Raw genomic sequence first — 20,212 nt, forward strand, 5'->3', positions numbered from 1 at the left:
CCTGAAATAAAATGAAATATCTTTTCCTATTGTAATTTGATAGTTTGAGATAAGAATTCTATAAAATTTTATGCTATATACAGCATATGAAATTTTAAAAATCTGAAATTTAAAACTGATACTTTTAAATCAGAAGAGCATTTATAGCCATGATAGCTAAGGATCAAAATAGGCAAAAAATATCGATAGGTAATGGATATCCTTTTTGAGATATATAAATTTAAAAATGGCAGGAAAAGGCTGTATCAGACTTTAACCATATATTTTGCATTGACATTATTTGGGTTTCAAATCATAAGAAAAGAAATCTAGAATTAGCTTTAATTTTTGTCAATGATCTTTTATGTGCTGTTGAAGTGACTTCTATGAAAAGAAAAGATGGGCCAGGGGATATACACATGATATAGGGTAAAATATTTTACCAGTATCATAGGAAAAAACCAAGGAGTCTTAACAAGAATCTGGAAATTTTTTCAACTAATTTCGCTCATTTTGATATCACATAAAAGTTGGAGCCCTTTTTCAAAAAAAGAATGTCAATATCACATACATGAGTATGCTCATACTCACAATCAACAAACTTGTTTAACTGTTGCATCGCATTTACTTCATGATTTTTCCTACAATTTGTAAAATCCTTCAAGAGCAATTAAGGGAAGGCAAAAGTTTAAAAATAAAATGATTTTAATGACTCAAAACAATAATTTTCTTAGTCATTGTTAATGTTTCTTTCGATTTTGAAGTCAAAATTCAAACAAGATGTTTTACGACAATACTAAAACAAACAATTCCGGACTCATTTCCGGGATTAGTTTTGTTTATCAAATTCATAGGAAATCAATGGCTCTTTAATTTTTTAACCTTTGATAGTGTTTGAGTATTAATGATAAAAGCTGCACTTGCTTTATTTAGCAAGAAATTATTTTAAATTTAAAGTGTCTAATCTGCGGAAGAGAATTTCAAGCATGCATATTAAATAGTAAACAAGCATGTGTATAAGTAGTGAAAAAATACTTTTTTCTACGTAAATTAAATCAAGTTGTAATTCAATTTAAAATCATAATTGACAATTGTCTTAGCTAAAAAATAATTAAATAATGAAGACAGTTGTTATGGAATTTTAATTTCTTTATAATATTAGTTCTGAGCTTGTGATTAATAGCCAGGTGTTAATTAAAAACACAGGTAAAGAGATTATCGATCATTAGCTAATAGCTCCCAGAGGCATTAATATAGTTATTAGGAGGGCCCTCAGGATTATAACACTTTACTGGAGTTTGATTACAGGAAATCTATAGCAAAACAACCAAAAAATTTAAAATGGCGATTTAGAAACTTGATCTCCATGAAATAACCGTAATTATTTCTGTTAAAAAATTAAATTTGTCCTAAATCCCAATTACTCATTTAGGACAAAATCTTTAAGTTTAGGTCAAGACTGGCAAATATGACCGTTTCTGGACCCTTGAGTCTGAACATCTGACAAAAACTACTAAACCTGACAGGACTTCATACTTAAAAAGTGCAGGAAATTGTATGAATGTGCAGAAAAAGGTAGAGTGACTTGATTAAAATTTATTTTGTATGATTTCAGCTGTCATCCAATCCCAAACCAAGAGAGATGTTGAACCCAGTATTTTTGAATGGTGTCCTGACTAAGTCACTCAGATCTTCTATGCACGCTGATGATGTTTACGCAGATAATCTGAGTTTTGCCATAAAATATGTTCCACAGGTTCTACAACAAACAGGTGGGTTCAAATTTATAAAATACTGAAGATTCAGTTATTAAAGTGGGTAACAATTTTTGGTTGATTGAGGAAATCTTGCATCTATTTGGATATTTGATTCCATGGTTTTGTCAAATTCTGCACACCATTAAATAGCAAATTTGTAATTTGTTAATCTGTAGAATGCGTGGTACACCTGTACCCAGGAAAACCAAAAAAAAAAATGGTATCCAATGTATAATAATGAATCCACAATATATAAATTTGCCACATCCTTCATAAATACAAAACCTTGAAAAAAATTGTTTTCATGATAGAATTAATCTGAAATATTAAAGAAATTAGAATTAGAATTAAATTCTGACAAAGGATCATGAAAAAATCATCAAAAATAAGTATACAGTATTACACAGCTTAAAGGAAACATTTTATTTTGACATAAGTCTTTTCAATATACTTTTCCATAAAAAAAATAAAAAGATGGGGTATGATTGTCAAAGAGACAACTGAAGCAGTAGTTTAAAATCAAAAGAACAAGAACTTGCATACTTCTTAGGAATTTATAATGATTACCAGATTTAGCTTCTAACGATTATTGGAAATTAATTGAATCATGAAATTTATATAATTATACTCTCTATTTTACAGCACATGATACTCTGGATTGTCTAGAATTGAGATATAAGGTAGGGTTTTCTTTTAATTTCCCTGTAATGACTCCAAAGAACAGATGAATATGTTGTGGCAAATATTTATTGGGTAAAGGAGTGGGAGAAGGGGGGGGGTGCTAAAAAATTTTACTGGTGCTAATATTATGGTGAACTTTTTTAAAAAAAACTGTTGTCTCTTTAGATATATCATTGACCTACAGAGGAAAAAGAAAGTGCTTTAAAACTTTTCACTGATTGCAAATGATAATGACCTGTACTATCCTTACTGAAATTTCAATGCCAGGAGCAATACTTAATGCCACTATTCTTGTACAATAAATTTCAACTTAATAAAAGGTCATTTCTCCTACTGAATTTCAGAGTCTATTGCCATGATATAGCCAAGGTGGCTGAAATTGGCATTTAGCACAATCAAATTTATATAAACAAACAGTACCGGTAGTGCTGTTCTATTTCTGATACTAAGCCAACTGTATTATCATTCTAACTTTTTTTTTTTTTCTAATTTTTCATTATCTTTCAGGTTGTATGGCCATTAAACATTGTGATCACAGACAGTTTGATATGCAAATACAGTAAAGTATTCTCCTTCATGCTACAACTCAAAAGAATTGTGTGGAGTCTTAAAGATGTGTGGCACAGACTGAAAAGGGGAGGTAAGTTAATATTGTTTGTAGTTATCTTCCTTCCTAGTACAACTAAAATCCACAAACTGAGGTAAGATTGATTGACAATTGTTTGCTTAATAAACAGTGACAAATGTTTCATGCTTTTTCAGGACAAAATAGAGTAAGTGATTGTTGTATATTTACATTGGTATTAACAAACATTGCTCTTTATCTAATTTTGTTTGTTTTGAAATGCTGTGGTTTCTGGAGTTTTTCAGAAAAGTAAAATACCTTTTGAAGTTCTTTGATTGATTGTAGCACAATATTAAATCACTGGTTTCAGATGCAAATGAGAAAAAAAGAGTTTTGAATGGAAAAAAGGGACAATCAAAAACAGTAAGTCTACAAAAATTGACAACACCATGGTGAAAGAAATATTTACATGGCCCAACCAAAAAAAAAACAGCAAATATTTGTTAAGTTAACAATAATCAAGAATTGTCTTTTACAGCAATTATTCACAAGGCAGGAAATAGTGTACAGTTTCGACAGCTACAGTTGTACAGGTAAATTTTTTTTAACTCTTTTGTAAAGTTTATAGAATTTATAACATTAATTTAAATGTTTTTCACTAGTATCACTTTGGTTTTAATTAAATACTGTGTTTTTAGTCAAATAGAAATTGACATATTCCACATGTGAAATATTCCTTTTTTTACTCCACTGATATTTTACAACAATAGGTGATGTCAAACATTATCAACATAATTATGTCAAACCTAATTGTCAAGTTAAAAACATATGACTCCTTGCCTTTTCATTTAATTTACATTAAAAAAAATATGTAATGAAAAGGCCATCTAATAAGAATGAATTAATTATAAAAAATCATACCATGTCTAAACAACACATTATCAAATCTTTAAGAATTTCAGGGCCTCTTTAATCTTTAACTTTGTAATTTGGTTCTTTTTTTTTTTTATATAAGCATCTTGGATGAGTTATTTTAAGACAAAACGTGTATCTGGTGTACAGAATTTAGAGCTTGTGATCTTTGAGGAGTATTTTTCACTCATGCCCATTTAATTCTATTTCAGGCAAGAGATGCAACATTTTGTGAAGGTGATGCAGGGGTACGTTGCCAGTCAGATAATACATGTATCATGGAAGGAGTTCACTGAATCTCTGACGACTGACGTCAAGGATCTGGATGATTTACACAGAATACATTCAGAATATCTCAACAAAACTATATTTAGGTTTGTATTTGTTGTTGATTTTGTATGAAACTCTTTTTTAAAGTCACCACAAACTAAAGTAAACCTAAAATTTGCTGTTCGGTGTGAGCCAAGGCTCAGTGTTGAAGGCCGTACTATGACCTATAATGGTTTACTTTAACAAATTGTGACTTGGATTGAGAGTTGTCTCATTGACACTCATATCACATCTTTTTAGAAAATCATTAAATCTGCATGTTGAAAAAAAATTATGTATGTAACATTTCTCGACTATAAGTCTATATAATAAAAGGATTTTATGTTAAGTATGTGAGTGAAAGGCAGAGTTAAGAAATAAATTCCATAAAAATAACCTCAATTATGATTCTTATAATACAAAAAACACCATTATTCTATCTGTATTGTCATATTCATATTAATAGGTGCTTACTGAACAAGAAGGCCAGTCCAGTGATGAAGATAATACAGGACATATTCAGCCTCATTCTGAAATTCCGTGTTCAGCTGATTAATGCTGAATGGTATACTGACCCAGAATCTGGACAGTTAACACATACAAACTTTGCAAATATGGTGTCTCTGTACAAAGCCTTTAGAGAATATTCTGTGTTTTTGTTCAAAGGTAAGTATTTTAAAATTCTGGATTTTTTATGCCCCCACTATAGGGGTGTGGGCATTAAGTTTTACCCATGTCTGTCTCAACGTTCATACATCACAAAGTTGTTTTATGTTCTCTAACTTTAGGTTGACTTTTACTAAAAATTAAACACAATGCTTATTACCACAAAACATAGATCAAGTTTGAATTTTAGCTGTCTCACTTTAACCTTTCATGAGTTATGCCCTTATACAAATGAAACAGTTACTGGTATACATTGCTTATTACCACAAAACACAGAACAAGTTTTAATTTGGTGGTGTCACTTTAATCTTTCTAGAGTTATGCCCATTTACAAATGGAAAAATTGCTAAATTTTTTGTTTCCTTTTCTACAACTCAAGTTCGCCTCAACCATATAATATGAAACTTATACACTATGCTTAGTACCTCAAAACACAGATCAAATATGAATTTTGGGGGTGTCACTTTTACTGTTCTAGAGTAAAATGGAAAAATTGCTGAATTTTTCGTTTACGTTCTCTAACTTAGCGTTGCATCGAACCATAGTTTCTGAAACTTGTACACAATAATTATACCAATAAAAATCAGATTATGTACACATTTGGTTAGTGTCACTTTTACCGTTCTTCAGTTATATCCCTTTATAACTTTATATGATATGCAAGCGTGGGCATCATATGTTTCACATGAGCACATTCCCAATTTATTTTTAAATTTAGAAAATTGTGCTTTCATTTGTTATCATGATTGTTGAACAGGAGGGGTAAAATGTTATGATTCCTTTCCCTTATAATAGAGCTTCCCAGGAGTGATTGAGTATATGGGTTCAGAATGGAGACATAGAAATTTACCATAACACATCTTAACATTATAATCTATAAATATGTTTGAAATTTAGGTAAAGCAGAAGAATTCAAGGAAAATTATCTGAAACTTGAATGTTAACCATCAAATAGTTATGATGAAATTCAAGATATCGCTTTAAGTAGCAGTTCTAGTTTATATACCCATTAACTACCATTTCCAGTCAATATTGTTGTACTGCAGCCCTTCTAGTCTTTACGAGGGAATAAGCATGCTATGAATTATTTTTGTTACTAAATGGTGTCGCGGATAAGAAAAAACATCATTTTATTCAAATAACAAAATTCATTTTGCTTCTTTGCCAAGAATGGGACGGTCAAATAAAATCTATTTTACTTCTTTGCCAATAATGTTTAATTCTGATGGGAGAGTAGCGGACACAGGTTTATAATTTTGTATCAAGCATGATCTATTGATATAAGATGTGATATGAGTGCAAATGGGACACCTCTTCATCCTGTCACAATTTGTAAAAAGTAAACCATTATAGGTCAGAGTATGGCCTTCAACACAGGGTCTTGGCTTACACTGAACACCTGTTTTTAAAGGGCCTCAAAAATGATTAATGTAAAACCATTCAAACAGGAAAACCAACGGTCTAATCTAAATAGGAATGAGAAAAACTTATGATCCACATCAACAAACAACAACCACTGAACAACAGGTTCCTTGTATATTTAAGAAATAATTCATGGAAGCCATAGATTGTTGGAAATTTACACATGGCCTGGGCCGTGATATTCAAATTTTATCCTGAGGGTTAGCGAGGGATAAAATTAACAATTATCACGACCCAGGCCATGTCTAAATTTCCAACAATCTACGGCTTCCATGAATTATTTCGATTCTTATAGAACAAATACGGTCATTAAAATACTGAAGCGAGGGTTGGTTTGGTGTGTGTGAGGCTGATATTTTTTACTCCCTGTAAGATAAAGCTCAAATAGCTTAATAAATCCGTAGCTTGCATGGGTTATTTGTTGAAAAACCGCTAGAAAAAAAACTGTTTAATTCTTCCAATTCTCAAACCCAACATTTGCCACTTTTAATTTACATGATTTTCTTGTAAGCTTCCGTCAAATCCAAAGTTGACATTTTGTCACTAAGGAGCCGCTATGTTGACTTGCTGAAATTAGTAAATATGCAAATAATGCAATAAAATAGAAAATAAAACAAAACCTACCTCAAAAATCAGTTTTAATACAATATCATACGAATTTCGATGGTTCACATAACAGAATACTTTCAACTTTAGCGGTTTCATTTGTATGACGTCAAGTTTTTAAATCGGACTTAAATGCGCCAAAAAAATTAATAGACTTTCGCGGAATTTTATTTTATTTTTATTTTGTTGATTTCTCTGCAAAGGGTGTGCAAATAGGTTCCAATACATGTAGATTTACGTGGGAAGTATATTGTAACAGCCATTATTATGTATATCTCTGAGTCTGCGCTAAGTATAGATATATCGAGAATTTTATCACAGTGTTGTTTACAAAGTGAAAGAAGTACGTCATATTAGAATGTTTGTATATTTTAATAGTAGTGCTGTCAAATCGTACACTTTTGCCTAACCGGTTATTCGTATAATCGTTCGACCGATTAACTGGTTAACCGGTATAGTTTAAATTGGTGTTTGAAAGCCTTATCAATAGTACCCTACACATAGATATAAGATGTGGTATGAGTGTCAATTTGACAACCTTTCGTCCAAGTCACAAATTTACGCTTTTGGAATTGAATATTGTCCTTTGGCATTATAAGGCTTGTCTTTGAGGATTCCTGACGGAGTTTGACTTTTAATAATCAAATACACCGTATCAACTATAGTGTTTGTACCAACTTCAGATTGAAAAATTAAAAAAAAAACCTTCTTGATCTCGTAGAATTGAATATGTCTGAAACCGATTATTCTTTTCTTTTCTCTTGTTGTCTCCGAAAATAATGTGGAGTGTTTCAATTTGAAATTATTATTTATAAAAAAGAAGATGTGGTATGATTGCCAATGAGACAATTTTCCACAAGAGACCAAAATGACACAGAAATTAACAAAAATAGGTCACCGTACGACATGATTCTTTGCTTTGTTTGCTTGTTTCTTTAAGCATGTTACTCGTATTGTCACGTATACATTGAGTACATTCATATTGGTTTGCATTTCACAATTTTGTGAGTTAGCATTTCGTTTAAAGTAAGACTAATCCTTGCATGACGAAGGTTGCACATTGAGATGTAGGTCTACACAAAATTAGATCAAAAACGAACTAATGAAGTAAATCGAAAAATTTAATCACATTACTGATTTAAAGTTACTGTTAAAAAAACATGTTTACTAATTATGTTTCTTTAATATACTGCCCCGAGCTGATAAACAAGTTCTAATTAATTTTATGTTTTTAGGATTAACAATAGCAATCAATATACTGGACACTTGATCTGTCTAACTATATACCACGACGACAATTTTCAAATAAAATATAACTATTTAATGATTTCTATACAAATTTATATCAAATCTATCAAAAATGAAAAAAAAAGGTCGGGTTAACCCGGTTAGTGATTTTGGTATTCGGTATTCGTTCGTTGACAACACTATTTAATAGTAATGATGAATATTGTACATTCACAAGATGATATTTTAATAATGTTTTTATTGTTTTCTATTTCAGTTGTATATAAACTGTCTGTAAGAGGATATCAGCCTCATCTTCAGGAATTATTACTGAGACTGAACTTTAATGACTATTACAAAGACAGATAGAAACAGATCTGATTCTGACAAATATTTTATATATCTGTGATAATTGCTTAGAATAAACAGAACAAATTATGTGAAATGTTTTGAATTTATCCATGCATGATAAGTTTGAAGGAAACTTGTCATATATAAAAAAAGAAGATAGGTATGAATGCCAATGAGACAGCTCTTCACAAGAGATCAACTGACACAAAATTAACACAAAATTAACCATAGGTCACATATAACCTTCAACAATTAGCAAAGCCTGTACCACATAGTCATTTTTATAAGGCCATAAACTGACAAATATAAAACAATTCAAATGTGAAAACTAACGCCCAATTTATTTACCAAAAAATGAACAAAAACAAATATGTAACACAGCAACAAACAACAACCACTTAAGTACAGGTTCATGACAGACACATACATTCAGAATGTGGCATTGTTAAACACGATTATATGCCAATCAAAGCCAGACTTTATATCATAGTCTACCATTGTCCCTCTGCTGTCCTCCAGTTGTAAATATGTTCTACACACTTTAATTCAGACTTTTCCAAAAGAAACAAAATTGAAATTTCATCTTCAAATAAAATGCAGACCTGATTGGTATCAACATTCAGGAAGGAATATTATTTCAAACTTTACCAATGTGTTAAGAGTTTTGGTATATATGCAAAGAAAGAAGTAAGTAGATGTGGTATGGTTGTCAATGGGAAACATATCCAATAAAGTCCAAATGATGTTGATTTTAAACAAATATAACTTATAATTAGTCACCATACTGCCTTCAACAATAAACACAACCCATACCATATAGTCAGCTATAAAAGTAATAACAAAATGTAACAACGATTCCAATGAAAAATAGGCATCATTTACGACAAAACGAACAAAAAACAAATTAAACAAACAGCAAAGAACAACAACTGAAGTAAAGGCTCCTGACTTGGGACAGGCAAATAAAGAAGGTGGCATAGTTAAAACATATTTGTGAGCACTCAACCATACAACCTAAACTGGAGCAATGATGTAACAAGTCACAACAAAACATAGAACAAACTAATTTTTTTTTTGAATTATCAGACCTGTAAAAAGCACAAGAAAAATGAAAACAAATGACACAAAGTATAGATGTAATAGATCTTTGAGAACCATTTTTGGACTCTGGATGAAGGATTTTTTCCCTGCATTGAAGACCCATTGGTGGCCTTCAGCTGTTGTCGACACTTTGAACGGGTTGTTGTCTCTTTGACACATGCCCCATTTCCATTCTCAATTTTATAATTCATGTTTTCCTTAAGTGATTAACTTTAAACTTTAGAGATTCATTAATAATGGTGAACTGAGGATGGGTTTACTTACATCTCGGCTTGTTTATTGTAGTCTGGACTTTCAAGATGAGTAACTTTTCACATGTCTTGCACTTATTGAAGTAAATGTTGAGGAATATACTTTACGAACTTCACTAAATGAGTAGGAATGATGATTTTAGGGTCTGTATGTGGGTTTTTTTATTTGCATTTAGTTGTTCCAAAGTCTCTTTCAATCTATGAAACTACAACAACAAAGAAAACTACAGACTGAACAACACATGCTCCACCGATCCACTGTCCCAAAGATGATCACATGTGCTCTTTGAGGTTGAAACTTCTTGCTCCATATGTTGCACCCATCACATTCGTCATTGCAGGTGCACATTTTGTGATCGGTCTTTGGAAGGCTGAAACATATTGCTCCATATGTTGCACCCATCGTGTTGCTCATGTCAGGTACACATTTGGGCGACAAGTCTTAATTTATGGTGTCACAATCAACAAAAAGAATATAGGACTATGTGTACCACTGACAATTTGAACTCGAATGTAGGACAGAAAGTCACAGGACAAAAAGTCACAGGACACAAATTCACAGACAAAAAGTCACGGACAAAAAGTCACAGGACAAAAAGTCACGGACAAAAAGTCACGGACAAAAAGTCACGGACAAAAAAAAGTCACAGACAAAAAGTCACAGACAGAAAGTCACAGGACAAAAAGTCACGGACAACGGACAAAAAGTCACAGGACAAAAAGACACAATTCAGTTTTGAGATCATTTTTAGTTGTACAAGACAAGTGAAACTGCGAGCTACTGCTCACTGATGATACCCCCGCCGCAAGTGGATAATATTAATAGTGTAAAAATATGCAAGTGTTCGGTAAACAGGAAGTTGTCGAGTGATGAATCTGAAAACGCATCACACGGTATAGCTGACTTATATAAATCCTGAAACCAAATTTCAGAAATCCTTGTGTTGTAGTTCCTGAGAAAAATGTGACGAAAATTTTCAACTTGGTTATCATGTGTAAAATCATACAAGTGTTCGGTAAACAGGAAGTTGTCGAGTGATGAATCTGAAAACGCATCACACGGTATAGCTGACTTATATAAATCCTGAAACCAAATTTCAGAAATCATTGTATTGTAGTTCCTGAGAAAAATGTGACGAAAATTTTCAACTTGGCTATCATGTGTAAAATCATACAAGTGTTCGGTAAACAGGAAGTTGTCGAGTGATGAATCTGAAAACGCATCACACGGTATAGCTGACTTATACAAATCCTGAAACCAAATTTCAGAAATCCTTGTATTGTAGTTCCTGAGAAAAATGTGACGAAAATTTTCAACTTGGCTATCATGTGTAAAATCATACAAGTGTTCGGTAAACAGGAAGTTGTCGAGTGATGAATCTGAAAACGCATCACACGGTATGGCTGACATATATAAATGTTGATACCAAATTACAGAAAGGTTGGATGTGTAGTTCCTGAGAAAAATGTGACGAAAGTTTCATGGGACGGACTGACTGACGGACGGACTGAACAAAAAAACTCTTATCAAGTTTGTTTCATTGGCACTTATAACAACATCTTATATATATATATAGCACTGCATACGGTATAATCCCCTTTCTGTCAAGTATCCAACTGTCAAATATTATAATCGACAAAGGGAAATGATGTGGATTTTTTGGATAAAATTTCAATATGTTAAACATTGAAATAATTGAAAAGTACATAATCCTTAAATAGAGAAACAACATTCCAATTTGACCTCAACAGCCAAGTCATTTACATATTTGAATAACTATACATACTGTTTAAAAAAAACAAGAAAAAGAAATAATAGTTGCCTCTTGCGGAAAACTCTGGACCACATGCACGGTTAACCACGACCCCTGAGGGTGTACTCCACAAGAACTGACAACAGAGAGAGGTTTGCAAATCTACTATAAGTCAATGGATGGACTTCATTGATAGGTCTATCGAGCTAAAATACAAGATATAAAGTACAATCGATAAGTTGTACTTATTTTATTAAAATTACTACAAAGTAAATTATTTCGAATTTGCTTACTTCTCTTTGAAAAATAATTGTGACTCCCTTTTTTTTAAATAACTGTTATGGGGAGGGAAAGAGTTATGATCCATATATCATGTTGAAAATGATTGCAAGGTAGCAATACACAGTTAGAAGTTAGTTATGGCCATGGCATTTTTCTGTTTGACAGTCCGTATTTTCCTTGTCGTACCGCCCATAGGTCCAGCAATAATTGACGTGTTTTTCATCAAAGGTTTGACGCTCGATCTTTTCAATTCAAATTTATGGAAAAAGGAGCAGAAATGCATATGATTTTTTTTTTTGGGACCTCTTGATAGATATCTTGATAGATAAATGTCTATGATTTCAGGCAAGATATCACTTTAACTGATTGAAATATTCCTTTGGACCAAATTTAGGGGACTCTTGTGACATTCTCAGATCCCTTTTGCATTTTTTTTGTATCAAATAAATGCAGATTGTTGCCATGGTGACACCAAAAAGATTATATTTCACCATTATAACTACTGAAAATCTATGGAAGATTTTCTTTCCATAAAAAACACATGCATAACACAAATATTAAGCATTATCTTTTAGAAAGGAAGGGTAAGAGGGTGTTTAGAAAATATGTTTTTTTCCTATTGCTACCTGAGGTGACATGTCCGTATGACCATCACCCTATTTTGACGGGTTTGATACTGGTTCGTGAGATATATTGAGTGAAATATGATTGGTTAATCAGGATTATCATCATGTGCACTCTTGTCGAAATCAAAATTAACCAGTGAAAAAGAAAAAAAAAATCCTGAATTTTAATTTCCATAGAAAGTTAAATGTTAAAAATTAAATTGAAAATGAAAACGATAGATGGTGTCAAAGAGATAAGAACCCGAACAAATAGCAGAAAACAGCCGAAGGCCCCCGATGAGTATTCACCACTGCGAAAAAGACCCGCAATCAGAGGCTGACCTCAGCTTGCCGCTTAAAAGTGAAGGGTGTGTGAATTTCTTATGAAGTAAGAAAAAAATTTAGCAGTATCCTTTAACTTTACTTTCCGCTATAAAGACTATGTTCTCTCTTTTAGTGACTAAAATGAACGCAGCTATCTCTCAACAAACTTGAGGTAAAGGATACAACATATACAGTTAAAAGTCTGCCTCATATCTTGACTTGCATCTAAAAATTGACAATGATGTATTGATTTTAGCTTTCCTTTTGTTAAATTTCAATTTCTATATATAGCAACATTCCAACAGCGCCTGCATACGGAGTATATATCACTTCCAATTGATACTGTATTTCCAGGTTTTGTATTATTTCCTTGATGGTTGCTGCTCAAAAGGAAGCTATTAAACCGAGAGTTCCAAATGATGAAGTTGAAATCATTCCTTCTTACATTTTACGGGCGCCAAATAAATGTTACGAGTTCGTTGACCCTTATCAGATACAAGTACCCTTTTATAGATGATGGCAGATAGGTTCCTAATGTCGTAATTAACATCCAATCTCCATTTCATAAAAATGACCTACCGCATAAGACTTGTTACCGAGTTTGAACTAACATGACCAATACGACGGGTGCCACATGTGGAGCAGGATCTACTTACCTTTCCGGATCACCTGAGATAATCCGACGTTCTTAGTGGGGTTCGTGTTGCTTTGTCTTTGGTTTTTCTAATTTTGTTTGTTTGTCTGTTTCTTTTTTTTGACTTGTCAGTTTGTTTTCGACTGATAAGTTTGAATGCCTTTCAGGTATATTTTGTCTCTCTTTTTAAGACACCGACATTAATAATAATAAAATATCCCAAAGTGAAAACCAAAGGTGGAATTTATGATAAAAATAAAATAAAATAAAACAGCTACCGCAGATTACAACCAAGTTCAAGCAGTACATTAGAACGTCCCAACTTGAGATAGGAACATACAATGAATGGCAGAGTTAAACGTGTTGACAGCATTCGATCCAAACACTATATATAACATGGGACAATGGTGTTTCAGCACAACTTAGAAACAGACTAAAAAAATAATTGGGAATTAGTTGATCCCTCAGATCGGCACGAAGAGCCCCTTCAAAATAAAACACAAAAAATGACAAAACAATGGAAAAAATACTAAAAAAAAAACCCGGACCAAAGAGTATACTAGCAGAATTTAAGAGTCTAGTTAAAATCCGATTTATACTGATAATATAAAATGTTTGCCATGACTAATATATCAATTAGAACATACCAAACGGATACTGTGTAAAGACAAGGATTGAACTTAAGTTTATGAGCTCTATAAACAACATCTCCTTAAGCATTATGATGGGATATCTCGTTTGAAAGGTTTTTGTAATTATACCGTGTTGAATCAGATACATGTAAGGGTACAGCCAAACATCCATACCAACTACGAGTATTTGTATCTTCGAATAAAAAATTAAAAATTGATCTATGTTGTTCAGTCATAAGATATCATGGATCATAAATAACTGTTAGGAACTTCATTTTTCTCCATACATTTCAGTGAAAATGCATGTCATAAAAATCACCGATAACAGAATCACGCGCGTAGCTACATTTACGTCAAAACGCCCGGACGTACACTTGAATTCTGGTAAAAAAAAATATTTTAATCTCAATAAATAAAAAGATCCGAGTTAAAGCACACCAGTCTTGTAAATCTTTCCTCAATAGGTTGTAATTCTATTCCAGAGGCGGATTTGGGGGGGGGGGGGGGTTGCTTATATAGGAAATCCCTGAAGCGTAACTTGAGCGGGCCCCCACTTATGAAAATTTCTCGATCCGCCACTGTATTCTTAATATACATTAATGACCTCCCAGATTACATCCAATATAGCACAATCAGACTCTTTGCAGATGACAGTATAATCTACCGACATTTTTAAAACTCAACTCAACGACTATCTCAAGCTTCAAGAAGAGCTAGAAGCTGAAATACAATGGAAACAAGATTGACTTATATCTTTCCATCCAGACAAGTGTAACAACAACAAAAAATCCCATCCACTTTTATAACAACATATATGGACACATTTTAAAATTGGTAACATATGCTAAATACTTAGGTATCACCATCTCAGCAGACCTTAAATGGAACACCTACATCCAACGAACCGCCGCCAAAGCAAACAAATCCTTGTTTCATCAGAAAAAAAACTAAAAGTCCAATCGAAAACAATTAAAGAAAGAGCGTACCAAACACTTATAAGGCCAACGTTAGAATACTGTTGTTCTTTATGGGATCCATTTACAAACGAAAATATAAAATCACTAGAAAAAGTACAAATACAGAGACGGGCGGCAAGGTATATGTGCAACAGACATCACAACACCAGCTCTGTGTCTGAGATGCTAGACACCATGAAATGGCAAACATTACACGAACGCCGACTACGAACAAGACTTATAAATGTTCAACAAAATTGAACATGAAAATATAGCCATTCCATCGCATAATGTATTACAACAGAGTCAGTCTACTACGAGATCCACCAATAAAAAATCTTACAGAAAGATCTTGTGCTCCTTAATACTAACCCTCATCTGAAATAAACAGATACTCTTGTTTTTTTTATCTTATACCAAAAAATAAAAATAAAATTAAATATTTATTATAAAACTAAATAAAATTTTGAAAGTACATTTTTTTCATTTTTTAATTGACTTAAATCTTTTAGCAATAAACAGACGGTCAATGATTAATATTTTTTAAAATGACGATTTTGAAAAATTCAGATATTGTGATGAAACTTGGGCAGAAGTTATTATTCCAGATCAAGAAAAAAAATATCTGAAGAAAATCTTTAATTATTTGAAATTCTGGTAATGGACTAATAAATGGATTCAATTTTCGAGGGAAGCGATAATCCCAGGCAATAACCACGGATCCAAGGAAACCCATTTAATTATACGAATCTTTATAACGCACCTAAACATCTGTGCAAATTAATCATTTTCTATCCATTAACGACAATTGCACAAAAGGGGTTTTAATCGAAGAGTAATTGCTTTACCCCACAGTTCCCTTTAAACATATTTTAAAGTGACTGGTTTGGATATTTTCTCTAACACTAATGTCCGTTAGATTCCAAATCAACACAGAATACATTAAACATAAAAGATTGTTTTCAAAATAGTCTCGAAAGTATGTTCAACTTGCTAATTAGTTTTTAATGATAGAAATTGGCCTCCCCCTTGAACCCAATATATACTAGTAAGTTTTATAACCTTGATGCGATTGGGGCCCTCAAACCCCTCTCCAAAGTGCTACGCCACTGAGAATGCACTAATCGACGTCATAAACATCACCAATGACAACGTTATCGTCGAAGTATCGTCGATTCACCGCAGCAGGATTTTTTTTTCGACTACTAAAAATTCTATTTTGTACAGCTTTTTAGAAATTGGAGTAACGGAAAAGAACTTGTGGTAAGGTGTTTTTGTTATTACTTTCTTAAATATGAAAGAAAAGAAAAAAATCTATAAAATCTATTCCCGCAAGACAAGTGAATGTACCATCATGTCTGCAATCTTGAAACTTTCAAAGAAATTTGAGAAAAGATTACCAAAGATCTACCATCAACGACTATTTTTTTTAGGGGTAAAGTTATAACCGAAGAGGTTCCTGACTCGGAAAACAGTTGCAGATTATAATATATTTTATGAGTCAGCCCTTCAATTTTTTTCTTGGTACTTGACCAGACGAGAAAAAGTTACAAAGTAAAAATAACAACGAAAATCATTACTTATCAATAAAAAAAATTGAAAACAATACGTTTAATAATTTCTTGCGTCCGAAGCGATTTACCTTTATCATGAACGCTCAAAGCCAAACATTTGAAATCCGAAGATGTATAAGTACCGAAACCGTTGAAGAGCTATATGTCAAAAATACCTAAACTAAATAGCCAAATACATCTAAAGCCAAATTTGCCTGAGGGAGCTGAAACCTTAGTTTCTTAATAATTTCTAAATTTATAAACGGAATAAGTCTCGAAGACATTTAATTTCAACATTTGTTAATCAAAATCTCGTTGTTTATAGGTTTAATATGGAGAGGACAGCGAAACAGCTGGCTGTGTCAAAGTATGGTGGTGTTCTTCTCAACGTAGCTTGGTCTCAATTTGAATGGGAAAAAGTTGAGGCATACGTATATGTCATTGAGGCACGTGAAGCCACTTTAAAGACGAAACTGGGTATGTAAACGAGAAAAAAAGTTTAAAAGAACTGTATTACTTAAGGGTTACCAACCCATGTACTACAGTAAAGCTAAATCTTAAATAACAATATCTCTGAACCTAAACCTTACCCTTTTCCGTACCCAATACTTACTCTTAATCTTGCTCGTACCTGACATTTACCCTTGCCCGTACCTGACACTTACCATTACCCGTGTCCGTACCTGACACTTACTCTTACCCTTACCCTTGCCCGTACTTAATAATTACTCTTACCCTTGTACGTACCTAACCTTGACTCTTACTATTATCCTTGTACGTACCTTACCCTTCCCCTTGCCTGTACCTGACACTTACCATTACACGTACCTAATACTTACTCTCCCTCTTACCCGTGTCCGTACCTGGTACTTACTCTTACCATTACCCTTGTCCGTACCTTACACTTACCCTTGCCCGTACCTGACACTTACCATTACACGTACCTAATACTTACTCTCACTCTTACCCGTGTCAGTACCTGACACTTACTCTTACACGTATATAATATTTATTCTCACTCTTACCCTTGTCCGTACCTTAAACTTACTCTTATCCTTACCTTATCTTTACCCTGTCCGTACCTAACACTTACCTTACCCTTACAGTAGTCCGTACCTAACACTTACTATTACCCTTCCCCTTCCCCTTATCCGTACCTAACACTTACTCTTACCCCTACCTTACCATTGCCCGTACCTTACACTTATGCGTACCCTTGCCCGTACCTTACACTAACTCGTACCTTTATCCTAGCCTTGTCCGTACCTAACACTTCCCCTTATCCGTACCTAACACATTTTACTCTTACCCCTACCTTACCCTTGCCCGTACCTTACACTTATTCTTATCATTACATGTACCTTACCATTACCCTTGTCCGTACCTGACACTTACCCTTACACGTACATAATACTTATACTCACTCTTACCCTTGCCCGTACCTTACACTTACTCTCACCCTTACCTTACCCTTATATAATTACTCTTGTCCGTACCTAACACTTACTCTTATCCTTGCATGTACCTTATCCTTATCATTGCCCGTACCTATATAACACTCACCCTTACCCTTACTCGTACCTAACACTTACTCTTATCCTTACCTGTACCTTACCCTTGTCCGTACATAACACTCACACTTATACTTACCTCTCCCATGCCCGTACCTTACCCTGACCCTTGCCCGTACCTTAGACTTATAAAAAAGCCATATCCTCACCCTATATCCAACATAGAAAAAAGCCAACTCTAAGTTTATCATAGAAAAAATCTCAGCCTAACCCTAAATCTAACATGTAAAAAACCCAAGCCTAACCCTAAGTTAAATCCTAGACCTCTTTAAATAAAAGAAGCCGTGAAAATAAAGCCCCTGCGTGTATGGGAGAGGAATGATTATTGTATGGTTTTAATACTGTAGATCAATTACACATGATTGGTTTATGCACACTATGATTTTAAGAACTACTAGTATTTATATTATAAACTGTGTAACAATTGTAATGAAATAGAGGACGAATCTCATTTTTCGTCAATTGTTAAAAGGGCGATCTATTATTTCTACAACTGTACAACTATTCGGATATCCATAAAAGATCATAAAACTAGACGATATTTACATGTATGTTTTTTTCGTAAATAACTATTTTATGAATTAAGTCGTTAGTTCTCTTAGTTGCCTTTATTTGCTTACATCAACTTCATTTGAACTATTGTAGATAATTGCTACGTTGACAATCGTATCATATCTCCTTTTTATATGCATTGTCTTTCTTTAGAGATTCGAATATTTTAACACCTATATGTCACAAATACACACAATATAGTTTGCCTTTAAAAGCTTGTCCAGTGAAGATCCATCTATGTTTATTTATCTGTAATAATGGTCTCTTACTTTTGATAAACACTTTTCCAGATAAAATAAAAAAACAGATGAAACATGCAGAGGATCATCTCAGAGACAATGAAACCGAGGGAGATGGAACTCAGTCAGATACATCTCAGTCAGATGCAACTCAGGCAGATGCAACTCAGACAGATGCATCTCAGTCAGATGCAACTCAGTCAGATGCATCACAGTCAGATGCATCTCAGTCAGATGCATCACAGTCAGATGCATCTCAGTCAGAAGCATCACAGTCAGATGCAACTCAGTCAGATGCATCACAGTCAGATGCAACTCAGGCAGATGCAACTCAGGCAGATGCAACTCAGTCAGATGCAACTCAGTCAGATGCAACTCAGTCAGAAGCATCTCAGTCAGATGAAACTAAGTCACATGCAACTCAGTCAGATGCAACTCAGGCAGATGCAACTCAGTCAAATGCAACTCAGTCAGATGCAACTCAGTCAGATGCAACTCAGGCAGATGCATCTCAGGCAGATGCCACTCAGGCAGATGCAAATCAGGCAGATGCAACTCAGTCAGATGCAACTCACTCATCTCAGGCAGATGCATCTCAGTCAGATGCAACTCAGTCAGATGCATCACAGTCAGATGCAACTCAGTCAGATGCATCACAGGCAGATGCAACTCAGGCAGATGCAACTCAGTCAGATGCATCACAGTCAGATGCAACTCAGTCAGATGCATCACAGGCAGATGCAACTCAGGCAGATGCAACTCAGGCAGATGCAACTCAGTCAGATGCAACTCAGTCAAATGCAACTCAGTCAGATGCAACTTAGTCAAATGCAACTCAGTCAGATGCATCACAGGCAGATGCAACTCAGTCAGATGCATCACAGTCAGATGCAACTCAGTCAGATGCAACTCAGTCAAATGCAACTCAGTCAGATGCAACTCAGTCAGATGCAACTCAGGCAGATGCAACTCAGGCAGATGCAACTCAGGCAGATGCAACTCAGGCAGATGCAACTCAGTCAGATGCAACTCAGGCAGATGCAACTCAGTCAGATTTAACTCAGTCAGATGCAACTCAGTCAAATGCAACTCAGTCAGATGCAACTCAGTCAGATGCAACTCAGTCAGATGCAACTCTGGCAGATGCAACTCAGGCAGATGCATCTCAGTCAGATGCAACTCAGGCAGATGCATCACAGGCAGATGCAACTCAGGCAGATGCAACTCAGGCAGATGCAACTCAGTCAGATGCATCACAGTCAAATGCATCACAGGCAAATGCA

At 33.9% G+C, this 20,212-nt stretch overlaps 2 protein-coding genes across 5 annotated transcripts in view; both read left to right on the forward strand.

The window, feature by feature from the left end:
• The window catches only part of LOC143054190 (gamma-tubulin complex component 6-like), a 68,848-nt gene extending 60,279 nt beyond the window's left edge, over positions 1-8,569 (forward strand). For all 4 annotated transcript variants that reach the window (XM_076227111.1, XM_076227109.1, XM_076227108.1 and 1 more), the window contains exons 26-32: positions 1,595-1,751; positions 2,379-2,416; positions 2,925-3,057; positions 3,521-3,575; positions 4,107-4,268; positions 4,670-4,869; positions 8,402-8,569. In XM_076227111.1, the coding sequence (XP_076083226.1) occupies positions 1,595-1,751; positions 2,379-2,416; positions 2,925-3,057; positions 3,521-3,575; positions 4,107-4,268; positions 4,670-4,869; positions 8,402-8,493 (837 nt within the window). In that variant the 3' untranslated portion in view covers positions 8,494-8,569. The remainder of the gene's footprint in view (positions 1-1,594; positions 1,752-2,378; positions 2,417-2,924; positions 3,058-3,520; positions 3,576-4,106; positions 4,269-4,669; positions 4,870-8,401) is intronic.
• A 7,616-nt stretch (positions 8,570-16,185) lies between these two features.
• LOC143055468 (uncharacterized) lies at positions 16,186-19,800 on the forward strand. Its single transcript, XM_076228619.1, has 3 exons — positions 16,186-16,277; positions 16,893-17,044; positions 18,981-19,800. Exons 2-3 carry the CDS (start codon positions 16,900-16,902, stop codon positions 19,751-19,753), a joined length of 918 nt encoding a protein of 305 aa, XP_076084734.1. The 5' UTR covers positions 16,186-16,277; positions 16,893-16,899; the 3' UTR covers positions 19,754-19,800.
• The last annotated feature ends 412 nt before the right edge of the window (positions 19,801-20,212 follow it).

Source organism: Mytilus galloprovincialis, chromosome 12 (genome assembly GCF_965363235.1).
Source record: "Mytilus galloprovincialis chromosome 12, xbMytGall1.hap1.1, whole genome shotgun sequence".
Lineage (NCBI taxonomy): Eukaryota > Metazoa > Mollusca > Bivalvia > Mytilida > Mytilidae > Mytilus > Mytilus galloprovincialis.